This window comes from Rattus norvegicus, chromosome 20, assembly GCF_021556685.1.
Source record: "Rattus norvegicus strain SHRSP/BbbUtx chromosome 20, alternate assembly SHRSP_T2T, whole genome shotgun sequence".
NCBI lineage: Eukaryota > Metazoa > Chordata > Mammalia > Rodentia > Muridae > Rattus > Rattus norvegicus.
Window position 1 is genome coordinate 27,474,355 of NC_141553.1, and position 23,727 is coordinate 27,498,081.

A 23,727-nucleotide genomic window follows, 5' to 3' on the forward strand; every position below is an offset into this window, starting at 1 on the left:
CGCTACTGAGCTGCAGCAATAAATCACTGGCTTGTGGTATGGCCAGCATGGATACTTGTCAGTATTGACAGGGCAGCCTTTTCACTTCCATTCTGCCCATGTCATTTCACTAGTTTATTTGAACCATCTCAGCAGTTCATCATTTGTTTTGTTGCAAGGTCCTCATCTCTTTGAAAATGTGTCTTCTGTCCTGGTTGGTTTTATTGTCACCCTGATACAAGATTAACTATTCTAGGGAACCTCAGTTGAGAAAATACCTCCATCAGGTTGCCTACAGACAGGTGTGGGGAGGCATTTTCTTGATTCATGATTGCTATGGGAGGTCCCAGCTCATGGTGGATGGTGCTACCTTGGAGCAGGTAGTTCTGAGTGTATAAGAAAGCAAATGGAGCAAGCCTGAGGAGTAAGCCAGTAATGCAGCATTCCTCCATGGCCTCTGCCTCAGTACCTACTTCTGGGTTCCTGCCTTTAGATTCCTGCCCAAATTTCCCTCAGTGATATGACTTAAGAGTTCTAAACAGGAATAAACTCCCTTCTCCCCAAGTTGCTTTTGGTCTTAGTGGTTTTTTTTTCTTTTTTTCGGAGCTGGGGACCGAACCCAGGGCCTTGCACTTGCTAGGCAAGCGCTCTACCACTGAGCTAAATCCCCAACCCCTTGGTCTTAGTGTTTTGTCACAGCAATAGAACCCCTAATTAACACATCTGTGTCTGTTTTTCCTATTTGACATTGTGTCAAGTTAGTTTTTTATTAAATTCTTGCTTTCTTATGTTTGAATTGCTGTGAAAGAGATTGTTTTTACTAATGCTTGATTCAAGGTTCAAGTAAAAGAACCAGGTAGGCAACAGATCATTTACGTGCATTTGCTGTTTTGAACTAAAGTCTCTGATAGCAGTTCTATATAAACGGCTTGAATTTAATGTCAGGGTGGTGGTGGTGGTGGTGGTGGTGGTGGTGGTGGTGGTGGTTTTTAAAGACCAATTCTTGCACTTGCTATTTAGCCATGTCCTACCTAGAACATGTAGATGAGTCTGGCTTTGAACCTACAATGATACTTCTGGCTCTTTCGGCCTCCTGAGTGGTGTGATTACAGAGGTGAGCTTCCATGATCATCTTTTGGTAGCCTTTAATAAAATGTTAAATGTATTCACAAATGTAACCCACATGGTACCTGTATGTGTTCGCAACTCAGTTACAAAGAAACTGAAACAATAGTAATCTGCCTGAGCTCCATAGTATTCTTTCACCAACCGTTTGCTAGATTCTCTCTTGCATACCATTCTAACAGGTTTATGGTTGAGGTGGGAACTGGGGGAACTGGGTGCTAGCTGTCACCACTGCTGTGGCAGCAGAGGACCAGGTTCTATGAATAGAAGGAAGAAGCAATGTCCTCAAGGACTTAGACCAGAATGGGTAGGAGGAAGCATGCTGAACAGAGCTCTTAGGACACTTGAGTCACTATGTCCTGCTAAATTGTGTGTGAGAACAAAAAGGACTGATGACAAGTCTCAATTCTGCTGTTATGACTAAGGTTAACTCAGCCTGCCCATTGTTGGATTTAATTTTTATGACTGTGGGAGAGGATAGTGGGGAAGGGGAAAAGAGACGACCTGTGATATGTCCCTCAGGAAAGCTTATATCATAGCAGACATATCTATTGTTGTATTGCTGTATTGTTGTATTGCTGTATTGTTGCATTGCCTTTTGCATATTGCACTTGGGCTGGCTTTCCCATACACCGAGTCCTGATTACTTTCTGGCAGTGGTGCTTCCTCATCTGCTGAACCAAAGAGAACTCAACGAAGACCTCAAGCTCCTCAGCTGCCCTCTTCTTATGTGTCCTCTGAGAACTCTCTTTGACGGCTTCATTGGACTGTACTGTACTTAGCTACCCTACCCACTCCTCCCACTTCTTCCTAGTTTTCAGCAGCAGATACAGCTGTTTTAAGTTTCTAAGTGAGACAAGTTCCTCATGTTGCGTAAGGAGCCCAAAAGTCTGAGAACTTTTCAACTATAGGATCCTGATCACAGGTTTCCTCCGTTGTTGGTCTTAGTTCAATCAGGAAAAAAAAAGTGCTTGCTTTTTTAAAGTTTAATATCTAGAAAGAATAACTTATTTTTATGCATGTGTATGTTCCTGTATGACTGTATAGCCTGTGAATGCAGTGCCCGTAGAAGCAAAAAGAGGGGATTGGATCCCCTGGATCTTGATGTGGGTGCCGGAGACTGAACTCTGGTCTTCTACTCATCTAGAAGAGAGGGTTCTTATTAGGCTAGCTACCTTAGAAAACTGTTTCTCATAACATTGCTCCTGGCCAGATCTTAGTAGATGTTGTTGGTGTAGCAAAAGAATAGGATGAGCTTCTTAAGAAAGCAAGTCTCACAAGGGCCTAGGTAAGAGTCTCCAAGGGGAAGCTTCCCAACATATACTCATCTCCTACTTCTATCTTGTAAAACTTAAAGAAGAATGCATCCTGCTGATTACTGGGTACCATGGGAGTCCAGCACACTATTGCAAATGCTGTTGGTTGAAATTCCCTGAAGGAACTAGACAGTGGAGAAGCCAAACATTCTGAAGGAGTCTGGTTTTCTGGGACTGCTCTCTACAAGTCCAGGGAACGGAGCCCTGAGGCTTCTCTCCAGTGCCCTCTATTGACACAACTTGAGTGCTGCTTTAAAAAGCTGAGATGTAGGTAGCCAGTGTTCAGCAATATTTCAATTCCTAGGAGGAAGTGAGTTGCCAGGATTATAGAATACCTCTGGAAAGGGGGAAAGAACTGAACAAAGACCCTCACAACCATGTGACCTGATTTCAGGGGCCAGAACAAAAGAGTATTTGAAGAATCTTAAAGAGGCTGCAGCCCAGGCTGTGAACTGGCTGTCAGTATAGTTGCACCATCTGGTCAACATCAGACTCCTAGGGTCTTGTTATATCCTTTCCACAACATCTTTTACCACATTTGTGATAAAAATCTGAGCTGTGGCAGCTAAAATAATTATTTGCCTTTCTCTGTACATCACAAAATTTAAAGCTCATAAAAGGAAGGAACCATTTTGACTTTGGCAAAAAAAGATATTTCAGTTTCTCTAATTCTGGTAGATATACATTCTGTATCAAGAAAGTAACTGAAAATAAGAGATACGTGAACAGGAAAGACTTTTGAATGACGTGTTTTACGTCTGTTCATTTATACTGAAGTTGTCATGCTTCTCTTTTTTCTTATCAGTGAGTAGGGCTCAAATTAAGTTTAGTCAAGAATAAAAACTCCCACTATCTTCCTGTCACAGTATAGCTGGCAGTTGTACTCAGTGAGAAAGCTTCTGCTGAGTCAGAACTAAACTAAGAATGTACCTTAGAGCCTGACAGGCTGCTGCTGGGCACCATATCCATATAAAGAGCTCCCAAGCGAGCCAAAGTGTTTCCCTGGTAACGTGGGCATCTCTTAGGTCAACACAGCTAAAAATACCCTTCTATATTTGGAGCTTTCTCAAATGTGGCTTTGTATCTTTCTAAAAGATACAAAGGTGATAATACATTAATTCATTGTGATAGGAATTAAAAGGCGTTATGGGCAATAAAAGAATCACTAGAAGACTAGTTTCTAGGAAAAATATTTTTTAAATCACAGCAAAGCTTCCTATCCTCTGAGGGAAATATTAAGACTTTAAATTGATCAACCAACTCCAAATTTGTGTGGGGCTTCAGGAGTTCACTGCAGTGATTGTAGTTAAGGGAACTGTCTTTTATGCACCATCTTGCTAAAGACCTTGAGGTGTACAGGTATCAGGAGGGGTAGTACCTGACAATGTTGGCCCTCTGCCTCTTAGCCGAATGCTTGATGGAATACTGAGAGGTTGTTCAGAGCCATCCACCTTTAGACAGAGACTAAGAGATCCAGCTTTGAGTCACTTGCGTACAGAACACAGTATTTGGTCTCTCTAAAGTCAAGCTCATTGAACGGGATGTGGAGTCCCTAGCTGAGGAGGTTCTTTGACAGTTATTTGTTCTCTCTAGCATATGTAAAGCATTGTTGGGTGACAGAGAAGTGTAAACCCAACTTACGAAAGGAAATGTGCAGGCTGTTCACCCTGCCCCAGCCCCCCACTTGTTCTGCCATTAATGGTTATGATTTTTTTTCTATATATTTGGTAGCTTCCCAGATCTACTCTTAACTCCTTTTCACAGTAGGTTGGTTACCTGTATGGTAAGGATTTGTCATCGTAGAGAAAAGGCAGCTGTTTGGTACTGTTGTTTTTAGGGAAGGGTGGGTGCTGTTACTTTTTCTTGACACAGTTTTCAGAATGTTAATGTCAGAGAGGGTCATGGAGAAAGGGTAAGCTTGATTCATTTCTGTCTCTCTCCTCCACTCTCCCTAGCTAGGGTATCTTTTACACACTCACATCTTTTGTGAATAAGATTTTGTTATGTGAATCACTTAGAAGTGCTTCGTGAGAAATGGACCCCAAAGTGAGCTATCATTACTTGTTAAACTGGTTAAGGTTGGGGAGCTGCAGTATTGGTTTACATTATGTAGGCCAGTTTGGGGCAGAGATTTCTGATATTGTGGAGCTGGCACACATGGCTCTGTCACAGGCCCTTGCAGCCCTGTGCTACATCCTGCCCATGGTTTCTGAGTGGCCTCTCTATTCTTCAGACACCAGAGGAGGAGGTTTTGCTGCACCTGATAGTGGCAGATTTACTGTATTTGAACTATTGATTATAGGACAAAGTGTGCACCTACTTCCTGACAAGTTTCCAGCCTGTGGTTGAATATCATCACACTCACTTCTTTATGAATATCTCTTTAAACATCATAAGGTCTGCTACATGATATTATATAGCTATGACATCACAGCTACTGCCTTCATTTTATGTTTTATTTCAGTGGTCAATTCTTAGGCACAATTATATGTAACTAGCATTACACTAGGCATCCGGGCACAATTATATGTAACTAACATTACACCAGGCATCCGGGCACGGGGCATCGGTGGTGCAGGGTTGGCAGCTGGTACTTTAATCCAGACATTTCGTATTTTCGTGTTGTTAAATGATTTTTCTGGGTTATTTAGTTAACATATAGTAAACTTGCTGGGCAGTGTCCGCTCACACCTTTAGGCCTAACACCCGCAAGGCAGAGGCTGTGGAATCTGAGTTGGAGGCCAGCCTGGTCTGCAGAGTACATTCCAACAGAGAGAAACCCTGCCCCAACAAAACAAGCAAATAAAGCATACAGTAAAGTCAGAGTGCTCTGATCTCCTCTTAATAACCGTAGTAAACAATAAAGACAAGGCAAAAGGCATATTAACTGAAAATTCATCCATTTCTGCTTGATCTTTGCCTGCTTCCTTATTGTCCTGAAAGAAAACATATTACATTTGTCCTGTGTCCTACAAACTGGAAATGTCCCCGTATCTGTTCTCTCACTTGTGTTGTTTTCAGTAGTCCCAGGAAAATCAGATGAAATTTTCCATTTAAGCCAAGTAGAGAATTATAGGGAAGTAGTTCATTCTGCTAAGTAGTAATTTAACTAGGCCATGTTAGTGATTTGAATGCCCCCATATGGCACCAAAATCTTTTGTAGCAATTGAAGAGGCTTCATCCTAGTGGTAGTTGTTGCTAAGTTCTTAGTTTAGTGATGGATTTAGAATAAATAGGCAGTTTCTAGCTGTCCCATTCTGCAGTCATCACTCACTGTGGGGTGGGGATGGTTCCAGAGCACTTCCCTACACCTCCACCTCTGCCGGTACCATCCTGCCCAGGGAGTAGCAAAGTCTGTGGTTGCTTGGGCCCCTTAGAAAATGGCCTTGTCCTTGCATATAATTTACTCAAGTCTTTCATTTTAAATCATCTCTTTCTATACTATACTACCTAATACACAGTAGGATGGATAGATGAGTGGGTGAATAATAATGACATGTAAAAGCTAAACTTTCACTACAAATTCAGTTGCTTTTGCATTTGTGCTAGTGTGTTTGCATGTTTATGGTGGGATGGTAGACATGTGTGCACAGGTATGTGGAAGCCAATGGCCAACCTCAGAAGTTGTCGTTCTTGGTTTTATTTTCTTTTATGTATGTTTACATGTGTGTGTGCACATGGGTATATAAGTGTTCATGTCTCAACATGCATGTAGAGGCACAGGTTAATATTTGGCATCATCCTCAATTATTTTTTGAGATAAATAGGTCTCTCAGTTAACCCCAGAGCTTGTTGATCTCTTGGTCTCGATGGCCAGCTTATCTTCTCCCCCAACCCCCACCCCCGTCCCTCCCAACCTCAGTTTCTCTCTCTTCACCCAGTTCTGTGCACAAGCGTGCACGTGTGTGTGTGTGTGTGTGTGTGTGTGTTTGGTTTGAGACATGTCTCATAGCCCTAGCTGTCCTGGAACTCCATACATGTAACCAGGTTGACTTTGAACTCTCAGAGATCCTCGTGCCTCTGAGCTAAGAGTAAAGGTGTGCATCACCATGCCTGACCTGCTTAGAAATCTTGTAGGAGAGTAGGAAGCCTCATGAGCCTCTTTCCCTTCCATGGCAGAAAACTCAGTCTTTTGCAGATCTTTTTGAAGTAGTCCTGGCTGCTCACAATGCAGGAGAGCACTAGTCACGTGCTTAGAGAACAGCATTCTACATACAGCCTTTCACTGCTCATCTGTGTTTGGTGGCCAGAGGTATGACATGAGGTTGGGTCCAGCCTGAACTACGCATGCCATACTAGGCTTTATAGCAAGATCCTGTCTTAATTACCTAGATTCAATCCCAGCCCTGCCTCCATCCCCAAAAACTGCTTTTGGTACCTCTGCTTATGAATATGTTCAAATTTTAGGTATTTAAACTCCTAAGAACAGCTGTGATGCTTTGTATGACATCTCTAAATATGCTGTTTGGATCTTTGGCCACTTGGGCTACAGTCATGAAGTTAGCAGACTGGTGAACTCAGAAGATTTGCAGCTGTATTCATGTTATACTGGAGTGCTCTAGGTGTGTAGTTTGGTCTCAACAAAACATTAGACATAACCACTGTTTTATCTAGGTTTGTATTGTTGCAGTTAGCACTATGACCAAAAGCAATTTGGGAAGGAAAGGGTTTATTACAGCTTGGATGTCAGGGGAGGAAGTTAAGGCAGGAACCTGGAGCCAGGAAATGAAGCAGAGGCCACTTGCACATGTGGACATCAGAGGACAGCTTTTCTCTTTCTACTGTCTAAGGTCTGGAAAGAAAATTCAGATTATCAGGCTTGGCATCAAGCTCCCAATAAGCCATCTCACCAGCCCATCAATAGCTTTTATATCTATCAATGACAAAACTTCAGGGAAAAGGAATCAAGAAAGCAATCTGATTTACAGTAGAGGAGATAAAATAGGGAAGGATCGTGAGAGAACGATCTAGGAAAACATTTAGCCACCACCTACCATGGGAAGAATAATGAAAATCACCAAGCATAAGGGGGCTGGAGAGGTGACTCAGTGATTGAGAGCACTGACTGCTCTTCCAGAGTCCTGAGTTCAATTCCCAGCAACCACATGGTGGCTTACAACCATCTATAATGAGGATTCGATGCCTTCTTCTGGTGTGTCTGAAGACAGTGACAGTGACAGTGTACTCACATACATAAAATAAGTCTTAAAAAAAAAAACTCACCAAACACTAATGAAAGAGACTAAAAGGTCCCCAAATTAGAAAGTCATGTATATGATCATGAGTTGTAATGTCTATAGAAACCCTTATGACCAACAAGTTCAGTTCCTGTCAGGATACAATTGGGGCTCAGGGAGCCCTGGCTACTCTTCTAGACAAACCAGGCTCAACCTAGTACTCATATGGTGACTCACAACTGTAACTCCACCCCAGAGGATCTGATTGCTTCTGTCCTCCAGTGGTATATAGACATATATGCAGACAAAACACCCATACACATAATATAAATAAAAACTTACAAATGCCAGCTGGAGGACACCTTTTAATCCCTGAATGTGGAAGACAGAAGCAGATGGATCTCTGAGTTCAAGATCTCTGGTCTATAAAGTGAGTTCTAGGACATCCAGGCCCACTACACAGAAAAACCTTGTCTCCAAAAAATATATACACCAGTGACATTATCTGCAGACGTAGAAAATGTACTCCTAAAATTTGGATTGATCGACACAGACTGTCAAATGGCTGAAGCAGTCCTGAACAGAAGGAGCAATGCTGGAAGCATTAGTGACCTAAGTAACATGGCTCTGACGTAAAACAGACTAAGACTAATAGAACAAACTGCAGAACACAAATAATGCATGTATTTATCACCAACTGATTTTCAGCCAAGGTAGTGATAATATGCCATGTATATACACAAACAATACATACAAATTTGTCTTTATCAGAGAAATTACTACTCAAATGATATAAAATGGGAGCTCAAGAGATGGCTCACAGTTAAGAGCCTTTTCTGCTCTTCCAGAGGCTCTGAGTCCTGTTCTTAGTGTCCATGTCCAATGGCTCCAGGGGGTCTGGCCTCTGTTAGCACTGTGCTCATGTGCACAAACCACACATTAAATAGACTCTTTAAAAAAAGATGAGAAGTTACCAAGTAGTCGCTAAAATACTAAACCACCTTTACTATCTTTATTTCAGTTTGAATTTTAAGAACTTCTATCTTTCCATATTTTTTAATCTCCTGTCATTTCCATTTTGACCCATTTTCTTAGGGAGCTTCTGACCCCATTCAACAGAAACACTTACAGGTATCAGACTTGTTCCTAATGAATTAGGTTTCTCTCTGGCTACCATTTGCTTTCTCCCACTGAGTTATAAGAAATGTAGGCCTCCCTCCTCCTTCCCTAGAAAAATGTCCTGATTGTTACATGCTGCAAACATCAGTTCCACACTCCACAAAAACACCACAGGATTTTACCACTTCGTCTTGATACTTCGGTGCCTGTCTTCAGCTGCGAGTAGTCTGAGGTTTAAGATTGTGGGTTAAAATTTGTACTTAGCCAGTTTCTATTATCCAAATTTCATCTTTTTTTTTTTTTTGGTTTTTACCTTTTTGCAGTCTAAAGAAATGCAGTCTAAAGAATTTCTCTCTCTCTCTCTTATTTTTCTTAAGTAATCAGGTACAAATTACAAACATATCAAACAAATTGATTACACCAAGGATTGTAGAGGATTTTGTGGTATTATGTCCATGTATCCGTAACTTTTGTCAACACTCCATGATCCTGTGTTCTTCTTCCCTCATGTAAACATAAAAGGGCTGATTATGTCATTTATTACCAGGCAATCGTGGAATTAAAGGCTATATTTGCTGCATTTAATATAAGAACCAAGGAGCCATTACCCCAAATAAACTGGACTTGTAAGCTACATAAGCATTTAAGCCAGGTAGCATACAGCAGAACGGACCTTATTTTGTGGATTCCAGTATCAAGGAATATCATATTATCCACAAGCCTATGTGTGCGCACACACACAGAGCAGAGAGAGAAACAGACAGAGAGACAGAGATTTTGTGTAGCCACCAACCACCAAAACAGAAAGAAATTGGGTCGTTTCAACACTAGAAATCATTGTTTAGATGAAATAAACTAAGTTTTAAAAGTCCTACATGTTTTCACTTATATTTGTTAGCTAACTGTTTATCTCAAAGTAGTTACCAGTGGCTAAGCAAGGAGAAAGCTTGGGTAATGAAGAGGGTGGTCACTGGAAACTGAGACAGAGGAAACAGAGGAATAACTTATGTTACACAAGCTGTATTTCAGGTAACTTTGGTTAACAACAATAAATTGATTCATTCTAAATAGCTAGTAGGGAAAACTTTGAATTTTTCACACTTTCTCTGAAGAAATGATGTATGACTAAGATGACTAAGGTGTTAAGGTGTTAAGCCAGTTACCCTGGTCTGATCTTTCCAAAGTGTGTGTGTGTGTGTGTGTGTGTGTGTGTGTGTGTGTGTGTGTGTGTGTGTGTGTCACACAGTACCACACTGATGTGAAGTTACTGGGCCAATAAAAGTAAATGTGTATATAGCGTTTTTGCACATCTCTATAATCCCAGCTTTCCTGGACTGAGGCAGAAGAACCACCAGTTTGAGGCAAGCAGCCTGGGTTACAATATAAGACCTTGTCCCCCCACCAAAAAAATATATATATATAACAGCATATTCTGTTTAACTTGGGCATAGTCGTACGTGCCTATAATTACAGCTTTTAGGATGTAAAGCAGTCAGATTGGAGTCAAGGCCAGCCTCCACTACATAGTGAATTTAAGGTGGCTATGAAACTCTGTCTCCAAAAACAAAATGACAGAAACCTTACGGATGGGGGCCTTAGTATCAAGTATCACCCTTAGTCTAGTTTCAACTGTTAATAGAGGAAATGGAACAAGAGGTCTTCTCACCACTTTCTGTAAGTATGGCACATGGTCCAGCGCAGTAACGATCTGACAGGCCTAGGAGCCAGTTCTATTGCATCAAGTTTTTCCAAAGACATGTTTGTTACATGGGCTGCTAATTTGGAGACCCAGAGCTATGTGTTAGCTCTGCCTCTCTATAGGCTGGTAGAATTTACAGGAGAGGAATGAGAGGCTGTTTATTGGCTGAACTGTTAGAAGGGGGCCTTTTAGGTTCTTGGTGCAGCCATTTGTGGTCATCTTATTTTTTTATATGTCACAAGTTTATTTTCGATGTGTGAGAAAAATACATTCTGAGGAAGGTTTTGAACTTGTGATATAAGGTCACTGAGTGGAGGATCTTTGTTGTTTGTTTTTCCTTTGCTGGCAGTAGGCAAGTGATCTACCACTGAGCTACACGCCAAGCCCTTCCAAATAAAAGTTGGCCTTTGTTTTTATTAGACAGAATCTTTTTTTCCTTTTATTAGTCATTTTATTTGTTTACATTTCAAATGATACCCCCTTCCTGGTTACCCCTACACAGACACCCCCCAATCCTATCTCCCCTCTCTCCCCTCTCAGCTCACCATCCACTCCTGCCTCACCACTCTAGCATCCCACTGATATCAGATAAGGCCATGCTCTGCTTCATATGTATCTGGAGCCATGGATTCCTTCATATATACTCTTTATTTGGGGGTTTAGTCTCAGGCAGCTCTGGGTGGTCAGGTTAGTTGATATTGTTCTTCCTATGGGGTTGCAATCCCCTGCAGCTCCTTCAGTCCTTCCCCTAACTCCTCCATTGGGGTCCCTGGGCTCAGTCTGATGGTTGGCCGTGAGTATCTGCATCTGTATTCGTCAGGTGCTGGTAGAGCCTCTCGGGAAACAGCCATACCAATCTCCTGTCAGCAAGCACTTGGCATCGGCAACAATGTGAGGGTTTGATGTCTACAGATGGGATGGATCCCCAGGTGGGGCAGTCTCTGGATAGCCTTTCCCTTAGTCTCTGCTCCACTCTGCATTAACTTTAGACAGGAGCAATTCTGGGTTAATAATTTGAGATGGTTGGGTGGCCCCATTCCCTCAACCAGAGGTCATGCCTATCTACTAGAGGTGGTCTCTACAGGTTATCTCCCCTTTCTTGGGTATTTCAGCTAAAGTCATTCCTGTTAGGTTCTGGAAGCCTCTCACTTCCCTGGCATCTGGGACTTTCTAGTGGCTACCCCCAGTTCTCCATCCCCTACTGCTACATATTTCTATTCATTCTCCTGACCCTGTACATGTCCCCCATCTCCTCCCATACCTGATACCCCCTTTTTTTCCCTCTCCTTCCTTTCTCCCTCCCAAGTCTTCCGCCCTTTTTCTATCTCCTGTGGTTATTTTGTTCTCCCTTCTATGTAGGATTGAAGCATTCACACTTTGGTCTTCTTTCTCTTAAACTCCATATGGTTTGTGGGTTGTTTCATGGGTATTCTGAGCTTTGGGGATAACATGTTATGTACTCACTGATAAGTGGATAGTAGACAGAATCTTACTGTATAACTCAGGCTGGGCTTTATTGCTGTGGAGCCCATGGTGGCTTTAAATTCTAAATCCGTCTACCTCAGCCTCTCAAGGGCTGGTATTACTGGCATGCATCACCACTCCTAGCAGCTCTTTCAGAGTTAAAGTATGATTGGAATATAGCTCAGCAGTTTCACTTTTCAGCATTTCTTAAGGAGAAGGATAAATCTACATTTACATAGAAGCCTCTACACAATTTTTATTTGTAATAGCCTAAAACTATGACCTATTTAAATCTTCAGTGAGTAAATGATTTGACCACATATACATTAATACTGCTGTATATTATACAGCAACACAAGATCAAACTGCATATATGTGTATAGCAACCTGGACAGATCTCAGTGGCATGATACTGACTTAAACAAAGCCAACCTTTGGCCACCATGTATGATAGGGTTCCACAAATGACACTTTCTACAGGTGAAAAACAGATTAGTTAGGAGTGCAGTAAGATTTCTATGGGCAGAGATCATTGTCCTGCTTGATTGGTGGCCACAGTAGCCACATACTTGATGCCACTAGAATATATACCACTGTCAGGCTCCCAACTTTGCTACTCTAGTTCCCCTTCTTCATGGAGGAAACTGAAGGAGTGGCAAATGTTCCATCATCAAGAAATTGATCACCTGATTCTGTCTTTCCTCTGTTTTACTTTGCCCTTAAGAAAAGAAACCAAAACCAAGAGCATATAGATAAATGCAAAGGGTAACGTTTGCACAGGGAAGCTGACTTCTAGTGCTTTCCCTCTCCTATCCTCAGTTTGGAGTCTCAGCAGGTGTAGGGCTGCAGTCTTGGAATTCCTCATCATTTTCATTGCTTTGGACTCAAAGTAGGGAGATGCGATCTCATTTCCTGCATCTGATCCCATTTTGTACCTGCCACATACTGATTTTGAGTTCCTGTTTTATTTCCCAGTGATTCTATTCAGCCATTTTCTCTCATAGAAGTTATAGCTTAGCCCTGTCACTTATTATTCAGTCTCTTTGTGGCCTTGGTTTTCTCATTTGTGAGTAACACCTGTTTCATAGAGGATATGGTGATGAGATAGAAGACAAGTGCCAACTCTCCTATGTCCCCATTCACTGTTTCTCAGGCTATATGGTGCTTGTCTTTCAAGGCCTCATGGCTCTCCTATTATCAGTATGGCCTGCAGTGCCCCACACTATGCCTTGTGAGCACTATGCTCACAAGTAGTGCCTTGAGGTGCTTGTTCTGGGTAGGATGGCTTACTGGACTAGAGAATGGAACAGCAGAACCCCAAACCCTTGTGTTGCCTCATGCCACAGTGTTGCTATTATCATCATGATGAACAAAATTACAAAACAGTAGTTTGCCCTAAATATAGCAGGAATGCCATGAAGAATTGGTGACTCTCCTGTTACAGGATTAGCAGGATTAAATCAAAGAGTTACAATTAAACTCCAGTTCTTTCTGGTTCATTGAAGCTTTTACTGTTTCGTTTCTTGTATCAAGAGCAAAGATAATAAAAGACTACATAGAGCTTCATTTCAGGGGCTCACAAGTCCTCATTGGAGCTTGTCAAGCTTTTCAAATATTTCTGTGCACATCCAAATGGAGATTCACTCAGACACAAATTGTCACTGCCCTGTGAAATGACTTTGAAAGCTTCTAGAAGTCATAATCCGGACTGCTGTGCCGCCGAGCTCTTAACATGAAAAGTCAGGAGTGACCCTGGCAGCTGGGTGACGCATGCGGGAACAGTGGGAGTGACCCTGGCTGGGAAACAGGAGGCCTGGATATTGTTTCTCTTCTCTGTATCCTGCTGGGCATCGCAGGGCTCTGAACTCTGGAGCTTGTACAATGGCCTTCCCAGGACGGGCACGCCCGAGCACTATCCCAGAGAATGAAGAAATCCCCCAGACAGCCCTTAACAGTGTCCTCGAAGCTAATGGGAATGAAGACGAGAGGGCTGTGTCGAACCTGCAGCGCAGGCACAGTGATATAAAAGTCTACAAGGAATTCTGTGATTTCTATGCGAAATTGTGAGTCTCTCCTCTTCCAGAATGCAGGCTTTTGAGTCTTCCAGTCTTCAGTTCTGCATTCCCTAGCCCTTTAATCCAGCTAGTGTGTTTTAATTTAGCAGGGCTTTTCCAGGGTATACAGAGGGCTCGGGGTGGTTCTCAGGATTGCCTTGTCTTATAAACTTCCACCAGAGGACATAATAGGTGTCAAGGAAAATGCTACCTTCCTGGGAAGAATAGACAGCTCTCATCTTTCTAATAATGGTACATTTTCATTGTGTTATCCATAAGAGCACTTGTGTTGTTAGGATCTGTAACAGGAAAAATATACTCTGAAAGTTCTCAGATATGAAACTAAAATTGTCATCGACAAACACTTTGTTGGGGATTTATTTCATAGTCAGAATTTGAGGTGGTTAATAAACTCAATATATTTGGTAACAGAATTTGCATGCTGTATTTTTAGAACAGGAATTTGTTTCACATGGTGATAGAGAGATGTAAAAGCTGGAAAGCTTGATTGTAGTTTCCTGTGCAGCTTTTGTAAAGATGCATTCTCTCCACTCTCACATTTTCTTTTTCATCAACACTTTAGTGAGAAACAGTTTTTGGAAAATTAAGCAATTAGGTATAACCAATAATGACTTATCTCTTAAAAAGTAGCTTCTACATACATTGTGTTAAATACTGTCAAGTATAAAAAATGTGACCAGTACAGGAAAGTCAGGGTAGAGAGGAGCTGAGAATGTAATCCCAACACTTAGGAGGTGTGGAGGATCAGGGATTCAAGACCAGCCTGGGCTACATGAGACCCTGTCTCAAAGAAAGAAAAAGCAAAACCAACTAGGCAAGGTGAGAGGGAAGGGAAACATGAGGTCAATTGGGAGGCAAGTGATTGCCGTTTTCTGTTCCTCCTTTGTTACTACATATACATGAATATATGTGTAAAACATTAATCTGTCTACCCATTTTGCCAAGTCTACTTCAGTATTCAAACATAAATAAAGTCTGGAATGTAGTTGTAGTGAATATAAACAAGTCAGTGCTAATAACATTTTTATCAGCACCATCAAAAAAAAAAAGATTGAAATCCAGTACTTCTTGTATGAAAATTTTTATTTATTTATTTATTTATTTATTTATTTATTCAATTAAAATAACACATTACATGTTAATGATATAGAGGAGAATACCATTGCCTTAAATTTCTGCACATTTTTCTTGATACAACCCCTCTTTCCAGTCCAGAGAACCAGTTACCCATACCTTGAGAATCACTGAGTTAAGTGGTAGTAAAGCAAGACATTCCAGAATGTTCTCCAGCTTTTGGGGAGGTCCATGAAGATTAGTGAGGTTTGGGACATTGGAGAGAATTTAGAATTAAAATGACACTATGTCTTTTAGTAGCACTTTCTGCTTTCCAGAGTGGTTTATACTTTTTTATTATTTCATCCTCAAAACAGCTTCTGAGAATTCCTAAATGGATGTGGGCTTAGCGTCATTCTCCATTCAGTCGCTCTTTCTGTAAGAAAAGAGGGTGCACAGATTCCTCTAGAACTTTATTAACTGTTCTGTTGCTGTTCATCTGGATCCTCTCTTCCCATAATAATTCTGAAAGGATACAACACAGTGCTTGGGCCAGTTTCACCCAGAAGTGAGGCTACCTCTTTTCCCATTTTAAAAGTATTAGGGGTGGGAGGCACACACTGTAGAGGTCAAAGGTGACTTGCTGGAGTCAGTTTTGTACTTCTACCATTGTGAGTTCTAGGAGTCAGACTCAAATCTTTAGGCTTGGCAGCGAGCCTTGTTAGCCACTTTGCTATCTTTCTGGCCCCATCTTCCCCTTTTCTTCAGTGACATTCCTATCTTAGATTTGAGCTTACTAATTAAAGCTGAGTTTTGGTTGATCTGGAATGGTGAATGTGAGAATTCAGCATAGAGGTACTATGGCAAGGTTACAACATAGAATTGCCTTGAAACATTTGAGGAAGAAGACAAGTGTAGAGCTGTCCTCCGTTGGGGTGGGGCAAAGAATAACTATTGCTATGGAAACACTAACGTTGGAAGGAGCTAGGAGCAAGGCAGCTGGTTAAAGTTTTTGTGAAGTGAGAGGCTCTCCACACCATCTGTCTCTTGGCAGTGGTGGTAGACTGATAAAATATTTGAAAGGTCAGAAGCTATGCCACGGAGCAGACTTACTTATTGTAGAGGTAGAACTCTACCATAGAATCAGCCTCTGAAAACAGAAAGCAAGCCAAAACAAACAAAAAAGGCTTGCCCAGTGACAGTTGAGCATAAGGAACCTTCGGCATTTCTAGAGCTTTCAGAAACAAAATGGCTATTTATGTGAAATCCTCACCTAATTCTTTATTTCAGCCATGCTGCTTACTTCTAAAGCACTGGTGATTATTCATTGGTCACTTCCTGTGTTTTGAGACATAGTGGGATTGCTCATGGGGGAACTTGTCAGAGTCACTCAACACTAAGCTCTGCCTGGTTTTATTTCCCTGACCTGTAAAACAATTGTGTCCCTACCATGAACTCTCAAGAGTTTGCACTAAGGGGGTTGGGGATTTAGCTCAGCGGTAGAGGCCCTGGGTTCGGTCCCCAGCTCCGAAAAAAAGAAAAGAAAAAAAAAAAAAAGAGTTTGCACTAAGGCTGTGATCTGTGATGGAGATGATTCCTTGTAAGCAGAGGGCTGTATTCTCCTCCTGTGTGGTTCATTAATGAGTAGCTAGTTCAGTGGTGTTGAGTTAACTGTCCACCTCTGAACTTGTTTCTCTATCTCAAAGTGATCTTTTATTACATAAAATTCTGTGATTTAATGATATGTTTTATATTGTTAGTACTAAATGTTTACTTTATATACAGTCTAATAGAATTGAGGCATCTTGTCTAATTTTCAGTGGTTTTAAGCAGTTGCTTTGATCTAATCAAAGGTATAATCTAAATTTAGGTAATAATATGATATTGAGTTATATGAAGTTTAGATTCTGTTCTTTAAGGTAAAGAAATTGACTTTCAGTTGTTATCTCACAGAGAGTAGAGGCTCATGAGGCCCAGCCTAGAGCGGAGTAGCTGTTGGCATTTGGCAGTGCCGAGGGGAGGGAGGCGGTTTTCTTTTGCAGTGTGGCCCACTCCCCGCATTCCTGCACTTATGGGCAGCACTAATTGGACTCTGTGTTATGAGGAGGGAAGGAGGAATGGACATGAAGTTATAGGGTGATGTGGAATGGAGAGTCCTAGAGGATCTAGAAGTGGGGCGCAGGGCTACATGTGATCTAAATATATTTTATTCATACCAAAGAACAATTTTAAAAAATGTTATTTCATAGATATCTTGTTTATGTTTTTCAAGACAGGGTTTCTCCATGTTGCCCTGGCTATCTTGAAATTCACTCTGTAGACCAGACTAGAAACGCAGAGATCTGTTTGCCTCTGGCTCCCTAGAGCTAGGACTAAAGGTATATGCCACCACTGCCTGGCTATCTCATCGATATGTTAATTAACATTACTTATCCAGCTGAAACTCTGAGTTTCTTAAGGGAAACATTTATTCATTGATTTATTTATTTGAGACAGTCTCGCTATGGCTATATGGTTCAGGCTGTTCTTGAACTTCTAGGTTCAAGCAGCCTTCCTGCCTCTACCTCCTAAAAGGCTGGACTAACAGGTGTGTATCACTGCACCAGCTAAGGGAACTCTTGGCTTGGATCTGTGTTCTTAGTAAGAGTGCTGAAAATGTTAAAGTCAAACAGACAAAGCAGGAGGTCCTTTTAAAAACTAAAGTGCCTAGGTTAATGAAACTGGGCCATTTTGAATTGGAGAACTTGTGAAACCTGGTTATATGGATAAAATAGGAGATTTTGTGTCCAGATAGAATCTGTTCCTCAATTCTTGATGCTGTCAGCTCTTTCAGTTAACAAGTTAACAATCTCTGTCTTGCCCTTTGTGTGTTTTAGCAACATGGCCAATGCTTTGGCCAGTGCCACGTGTGAACGCTGCAAGGGGGGCTTTGACCCTGCTGAGAAGATCGTGAACAGTAATGGTGAGCTGTACCATGAACAGTGTTTCGTGTGTGCTCAGTGCTTCCAGCAGTTCCCAGAAGGACTCTTTTATGAGGTGGGTCAACTTAACTGTCCTTCACTTTCAAATTCCTTACCAGAGATTGAATTAAGTGCCAGGTATTTAGTACTGGGAGGTCAGTGGTGGAGCACATGGATCGTGTAGGTCCCAACCTAAATAGGATGCCCTGCATAACTATCTACACTCGTGCCCAGCAGTTTGTCACACTTCAGAATCTACAGTTTCTTGTAACTGCCTATCACACCTGAGTACATCTGCCCCAGCTACAGAATCCTTTCACAAGGCCCGCAGCAGAAGCGTCTCTGGCCTCCCCCAATGCTTGCTCCTACAGGGAATCTACCCAGCCTCATCCCTAGATCTTACTTTATCAGGATATCATTGCACATCTTCCCAAAGGAGAGTGTCACTACTTCCTGATTTCCAAGCTGAATTCTGGAGATTTCCTGCATGTATTTCCTACAGAGGATCTTGTTAGGTCTCGAACACTGCAGGAACCACTCTGTTTAGCCCTTCTATGTGTCTTGAGTTATTTTCTTTTCTTTTCTTTTTTTTTTTTTTGGTTCTTTTTTTTTTTTTTCCGGAGCTGGGGACCGAACCCAGGGCCTTGCGCTTCCTAGGTAAGCGCTCTACCACTGAGCTAAATCCCCAGCCCCTTGAGTTATTTTCTAAACACTTGTTGTATTTCCATCATACTGAAACTTTTTTTTATCACAAGGAGCATGTATTGTGGGGATGGCCTAGGGAAGCTCATTCCCCACATCGTGAGTCAAAATGAGAGTAATCACTTTGGCAATTCGTTTTTGCTAACACACCACTTAACATATTCACAAATGTGTGCATTTTTATATGATATATGTATATAGAATTCTGATACAGCTAAAAGTGTCTGTTCTTTGATTTCTTTTTTAATTATTATTTATGTATATGAGTGTTTCCCCTACATATATGTTTGTGATCACATGCGTGCCTGGTACCCTTAGAGACCGGAAGAGATTGAGGTCCACTGGAACTGGATTTAAGAGGGTTGTGAGCTGCTGTGTTCTCCAGAAGAGCAGCCAGCGTTCTTAACTGCTGAACCACCTCTCCCCTTTGAGGTCTTTTTTTTTTTCTTTTCTCCTATCAGACTTATATCTTCCTGTCTCTGTGCCTGAGAAAGGAAAGGTAGTTTGTAGCAGTCATTACTAAAGTGATTATTACCACCGAGACATTTCTCTATTCTGCGCAGATTGAAGTTCCCAAGCCAGCCTGGAAAACATCATTTGTTCCACCCATACATGCTTTAAAAAATTGTGAATTGTCTGTATTAATATAAAGCAAGGAAACAGCATTGAGCATATAGTCACAGAATGAATTTTTTTTTCAGTAGTACATGTATTATTCCAGAGTTTCTACTATGCCTCAAGAAAAAACAACCCTTAGAAGTAGAAAGATACTCCTTTTTTTTTCTTGCTCTGAAAATCTTTTTGTCAAAAATCCAATTGTGGGAGAAGAGAAGATGGAAAGAACTCCCAGGGTATTTAGATGGTGGTGGTAAGCCAGATGCTCTACTGACTCTGAATGACTGTCATTGGTAAGAGAAGAAGTTAGGACCCTAGAGGCTGTGACAGCATAGGAGGGAGGGCTGCTGTTGAACCAAGTGCCACTCAGTTCAACAAACTCTTCTTAGAATTTGACAAAAGGCTCTAAAACCTCTTAACTCAGCCAGATAAAACTGGTTCGATTTTAAGATCTTTATAATGAATTAGGAAAGATAAAAGTTAAATATAAAGCTTTTATTATTCATTTATGGATGTCAGTACACATAGGTTAGAAAAGTAAAACAGGAGAGAGAGGGGGATCCGTGGGCCAAAGCTTTATTGACACCCAAACATGACTCCTGTGGAGTTTCCTTAGTGGGACATGCTGTGACACCATAATCTGCGCAATCCATGCTGAGTCTGGGAGTCAGCTGCTGCTCAGTCTGTGTCTAGCTGACCAGGGAACAGTGTGTAAACCTGAGTTTAGATCTCCAGCACTTAGGTATAATACCTGGAGTGGTGGCATATCCACACAATGCCATAGTTCAGGAGGTAGAGACAGGAAGACCTACCTGGGACTTGCAGCCTGGGCTCTGTCTGAAATCAGTGTGGTCAAGGTTGATTGAGCTCCTATCTCCAAAAATTAGGTGGACAACAGCTGAAGAAGACACTAGGCAACAATCTCTGGCCTCCACACAATAACACACGTGTACATGTGTAATCGCACACATACATGTACACATGAACATACCTGTATACACACCAAAACACAAAAAAGGGAGAGCAGTGTTATTCATACTGTGTAAACCCCCTTTAATCCCTACCTTTCTTTGTTTGTGTCCCTGAGAGGTGAGAAACATCCTTAATAACACAGCAGGTAGCAATTTCTGATGTGACAGGTATTAGAAACCCTAGTATCCATTCAAGTCTCTTCTTAAGATTAAGGAAATGTTAATGGAAACACAGTTAAGAAAGAACTCAGAAACTCAGAAGGAAAAGTCAGTTCTGTTTTGTCTTCTGCCTGATCTGCCCTCTGTAGTCTTCCAGTCTCTCTTCATGACTTTTCTTTGATACTGTCCCTTTGTCTGCCATTTCAACATTAAATGACACTATCTTTCTTAGCCAGCAGTGGTCACCTTCTATGCACCTGCCTGTACATGAGGTCCTGTCAGTTGCAAAACCATTTATGTTTAGTCAGAGGGAAAAGCTTAGACACAGCCTTAAGCAGAGCAGAATAAAACATGACTCACACTTGTCTCTTCTTCACTCCCTACTTCTCTTCACTGCCGGGCTATAAATATCTCCCTAGTATTAGTCCAAAAGATGTTGCAGATCCTGGCGTTGGGCTATTAATGGGCTGTTGCCTTTTGGGTCCTATGGAAGACAGCTGTTTTAGGTTAAATAACATGTTAGAGAAAAAGCTATCCCCATCAAAGAATAAGATGCATGTTCAGCTATGCTTAATAGTGGAAGATTATCCAGAACTAGAAGTCCATTTGATTTTTTTGCCTGGGGTCTTTCTTTGTTTTTTGAGATTATATAATCCAGCTTGGCTGAGGGTGACTTTAAACTCCTATTTTTTTTTTCTTTTCTTTTTTTCGGAGCTGGGGACCAAACCCAGGGCCTTGCGCTTTCTAGGCAAGCACTCTACCACTGAGCTAAATCCCCAACCCGGACTTTAAACTCCTAATCTTCTACCTTCCTAGTGCTGAGATTACAGGCAGGCCTTCTACCAGAAACTTGATCTGTATGTATCAATCTTAGTGTAATGAGCCATGCAGGACAGATGATGATATAGTGATATAGGGTTGGTGATAGTGTTTTCTTGTTTAGCTTTCAAGGAGCTATACATTGAACCCCCAGCACTTTGGAAGACAGACTGGAGAAGGTATCTTCTCCAGTCCATACCTTTACTATTGCTTTTGTCTTTTGTCAGAGTGTCCTCCTCCCCTTATTTTCACAGTCCTTACTCTTTCTTTTCCCTTGGAACCAGTTATAAAGACTTACAGATAATGAAATGTAATGGCACAGACCTGTGGTTCCATCATTTGGGTAGCTGAGGCTGGAGATTTGCAAGTTCAGGGCCAGCCTGGTATGCTTGCTTAATAAGACCCTGTCTCAGATTTAAGGGGGTTGGGGTGACAAGTTTGTTTACTTTCTTCAAAACATGACTTGCTTTTTTTTGTGGAACTTCCTGATGTACTAGATTAGTTGACTAGGAAAGTCATCCCTCTAGCTAAAGAGAAGTCTGGAACCAGATCCTTGTTCACTACCCACTCTGTAGAACTCATGGCTGGAGATATGAACACAAGCATTTCTGATGCATCTGTACTTCTCTTAAGCATAGTAGAGCTGGTTATGAGCACCAGGAACATGTGAACACCCGTAATAGAAAAATAAACATTTTTTTACCCCGCCCCTATAAATAAACATTTTTAAAAGTAAAACTTTGTCTCAAAAGAAAACCAGAACAAAAAAGAATGCATAGCAGCTACTACTAGGAATACTACCCAGATATGAGCCCTGCTCACACGGTGACCCTGTCTCCTATTAGATGATAGGGCTTAAAACAGGAACCTAAGAGTTTTCAATTTAGGCAGAAATCCCTCTGAAAATTAAGGTACTTTGTAGACTTGTTCATCAAGAAGAACTGATTTACCTAAGTTGTTTGCCAGTTGTTTGCTAATGTTACCAGCTGTTTCACTCCATATAGTTTCTGAGTCCACAGAACACTTCATTCATTTTAACATAAAGCACTTTTACACTTTATTATGACTGTGTGTTACTATACTCATCTTCCCATTTAACTCTGAATGCTTCTGCCACAAAGACTGTCCACATTGATCTGGCATCTCTAACACATAACTATAATCCCAGCACTTGGGAAATGGAAACGATCAAGAACTCAGAGTCACCTTTGACTACATAGCAAGTTCAAGACTAGCCTGAGCTAATGAGACTTGTCTCAAAAGAAAAAAGACCCCACCAAAAAGGTGTGCTGTTTTGTTTTTGCTTAATTACTTTTTAAAATAGCAGGCAGGCCTGGGGGTGGGGTTAATAGTGGAGTGCATCCTTACTATGTGAGAGGCCCTGGATTCAATCACAGCACTGATATGTAAACTAAAAAACCCATGAGACATACCCAAGGTAATACATCTCTTAGCTCTTTATAATTAAGAAATGATTATCTCCATTTAAGAGAAAGCAAGATTCATTTTACATTATTAGTGCTAGATTGCCACAGTAAAATCCAGTTTCCTTCATTCTGATACTATTCTGCATTTTACTTTAAAGTGACCCATTGAGACTATAGAAATTAATACTCATTTTAGTCTTGATCAGAAGACAGTAACCTTATAACAGTATGAGCATGCTAAAAACAGCAGGACAGCTGGGGTGTGTTGCAGTGGTAGAGGGCTTGCCTAGTGTGGTCATGTCCCAGACATTGTTGCTTCTCTGAGCCTTGATTGAGATGGGGCTTCTCAGTGTCAGTGTCCTAAGGCAGCATGCCTGTGCTTCCCATACCTTGCTAGGAAGCTAGTCCCCTGTACCGGAGTAAGTACACTGCCAGCTTACAAGACTAGAAGGCTTAGGTTTATTCCCTAAAATAATTCAGCACCTGTTTGTGAGCCACTCACTACACAAGATGCATTAAGTTGTTGTTTTCATTGGATAGTTACATGAATCCCACAAACTAGCTGTCACTGGTTACATGTAGCAAAGTAAGCCGTTGCCTACTGAGTATAATGACAGCTGACTCTTCTCTCAGGACTCTTGTCTCCAAAAGCTGCATTCTCTTGCACTATATTGTCCTATCTTTTTCAGATACTGAAATGATTTAGATATATTTCGTAATATAACATGTTTTTTCTAAAAACTTTACTCACACATTCTGTAGATCCTTATGGAAAGCCGTGTCGGATCCCAGGGTTCTTTTCATAGTTTTCACAACTCTGGCTTGAATGCATGAGTTACATATGGCTATAGGGTTTCAAGTTTGATAATGTAGTTATATTTAAAAGAGTCAGTGCTTCTGGGCGGTGGTGATGCACGCCTTTGATCCCAGCACTTGGGGGGCATAGGTGGGTCTCTGTGAGTTTGAAGCCAGCCTAGTCTACAGAGTGAGTTCAGAATGGCTAGGGCTACAATGGAGAGAGCCTGTATTTAAAAAAAAAAAAAAAAAAAAAAAAAAACAGTGCTCAT

The 23,727-nt window shown here is 41.3% G+C and overlaps 1 protein-coding gene across 18 annotated transcripts in view; it reads left to right on the forward strand.

Annotated features, from left to right (window-relative positions):
- Positions 1–23,727, forward strand: part of Lims1 (LIM zinc finger domain containing 1) — a 108,633-nt gene that overhangs the window by 65,706 nt on the left and 19,200 nt on the right. For 16 of the 18 annotated variants that reach the window (XM_087598225.1, NM_001415155.1, XM_087598235.1 and 13 more), the window contains 1 exon segment: positions 17,884–18,043. In XM_087598225.1, coding sequence (XP_087454351.1) covers positions 17,884–18,043 — 160 coding nt within the window. 18 annotated transcript variants of the gene reach the window in all.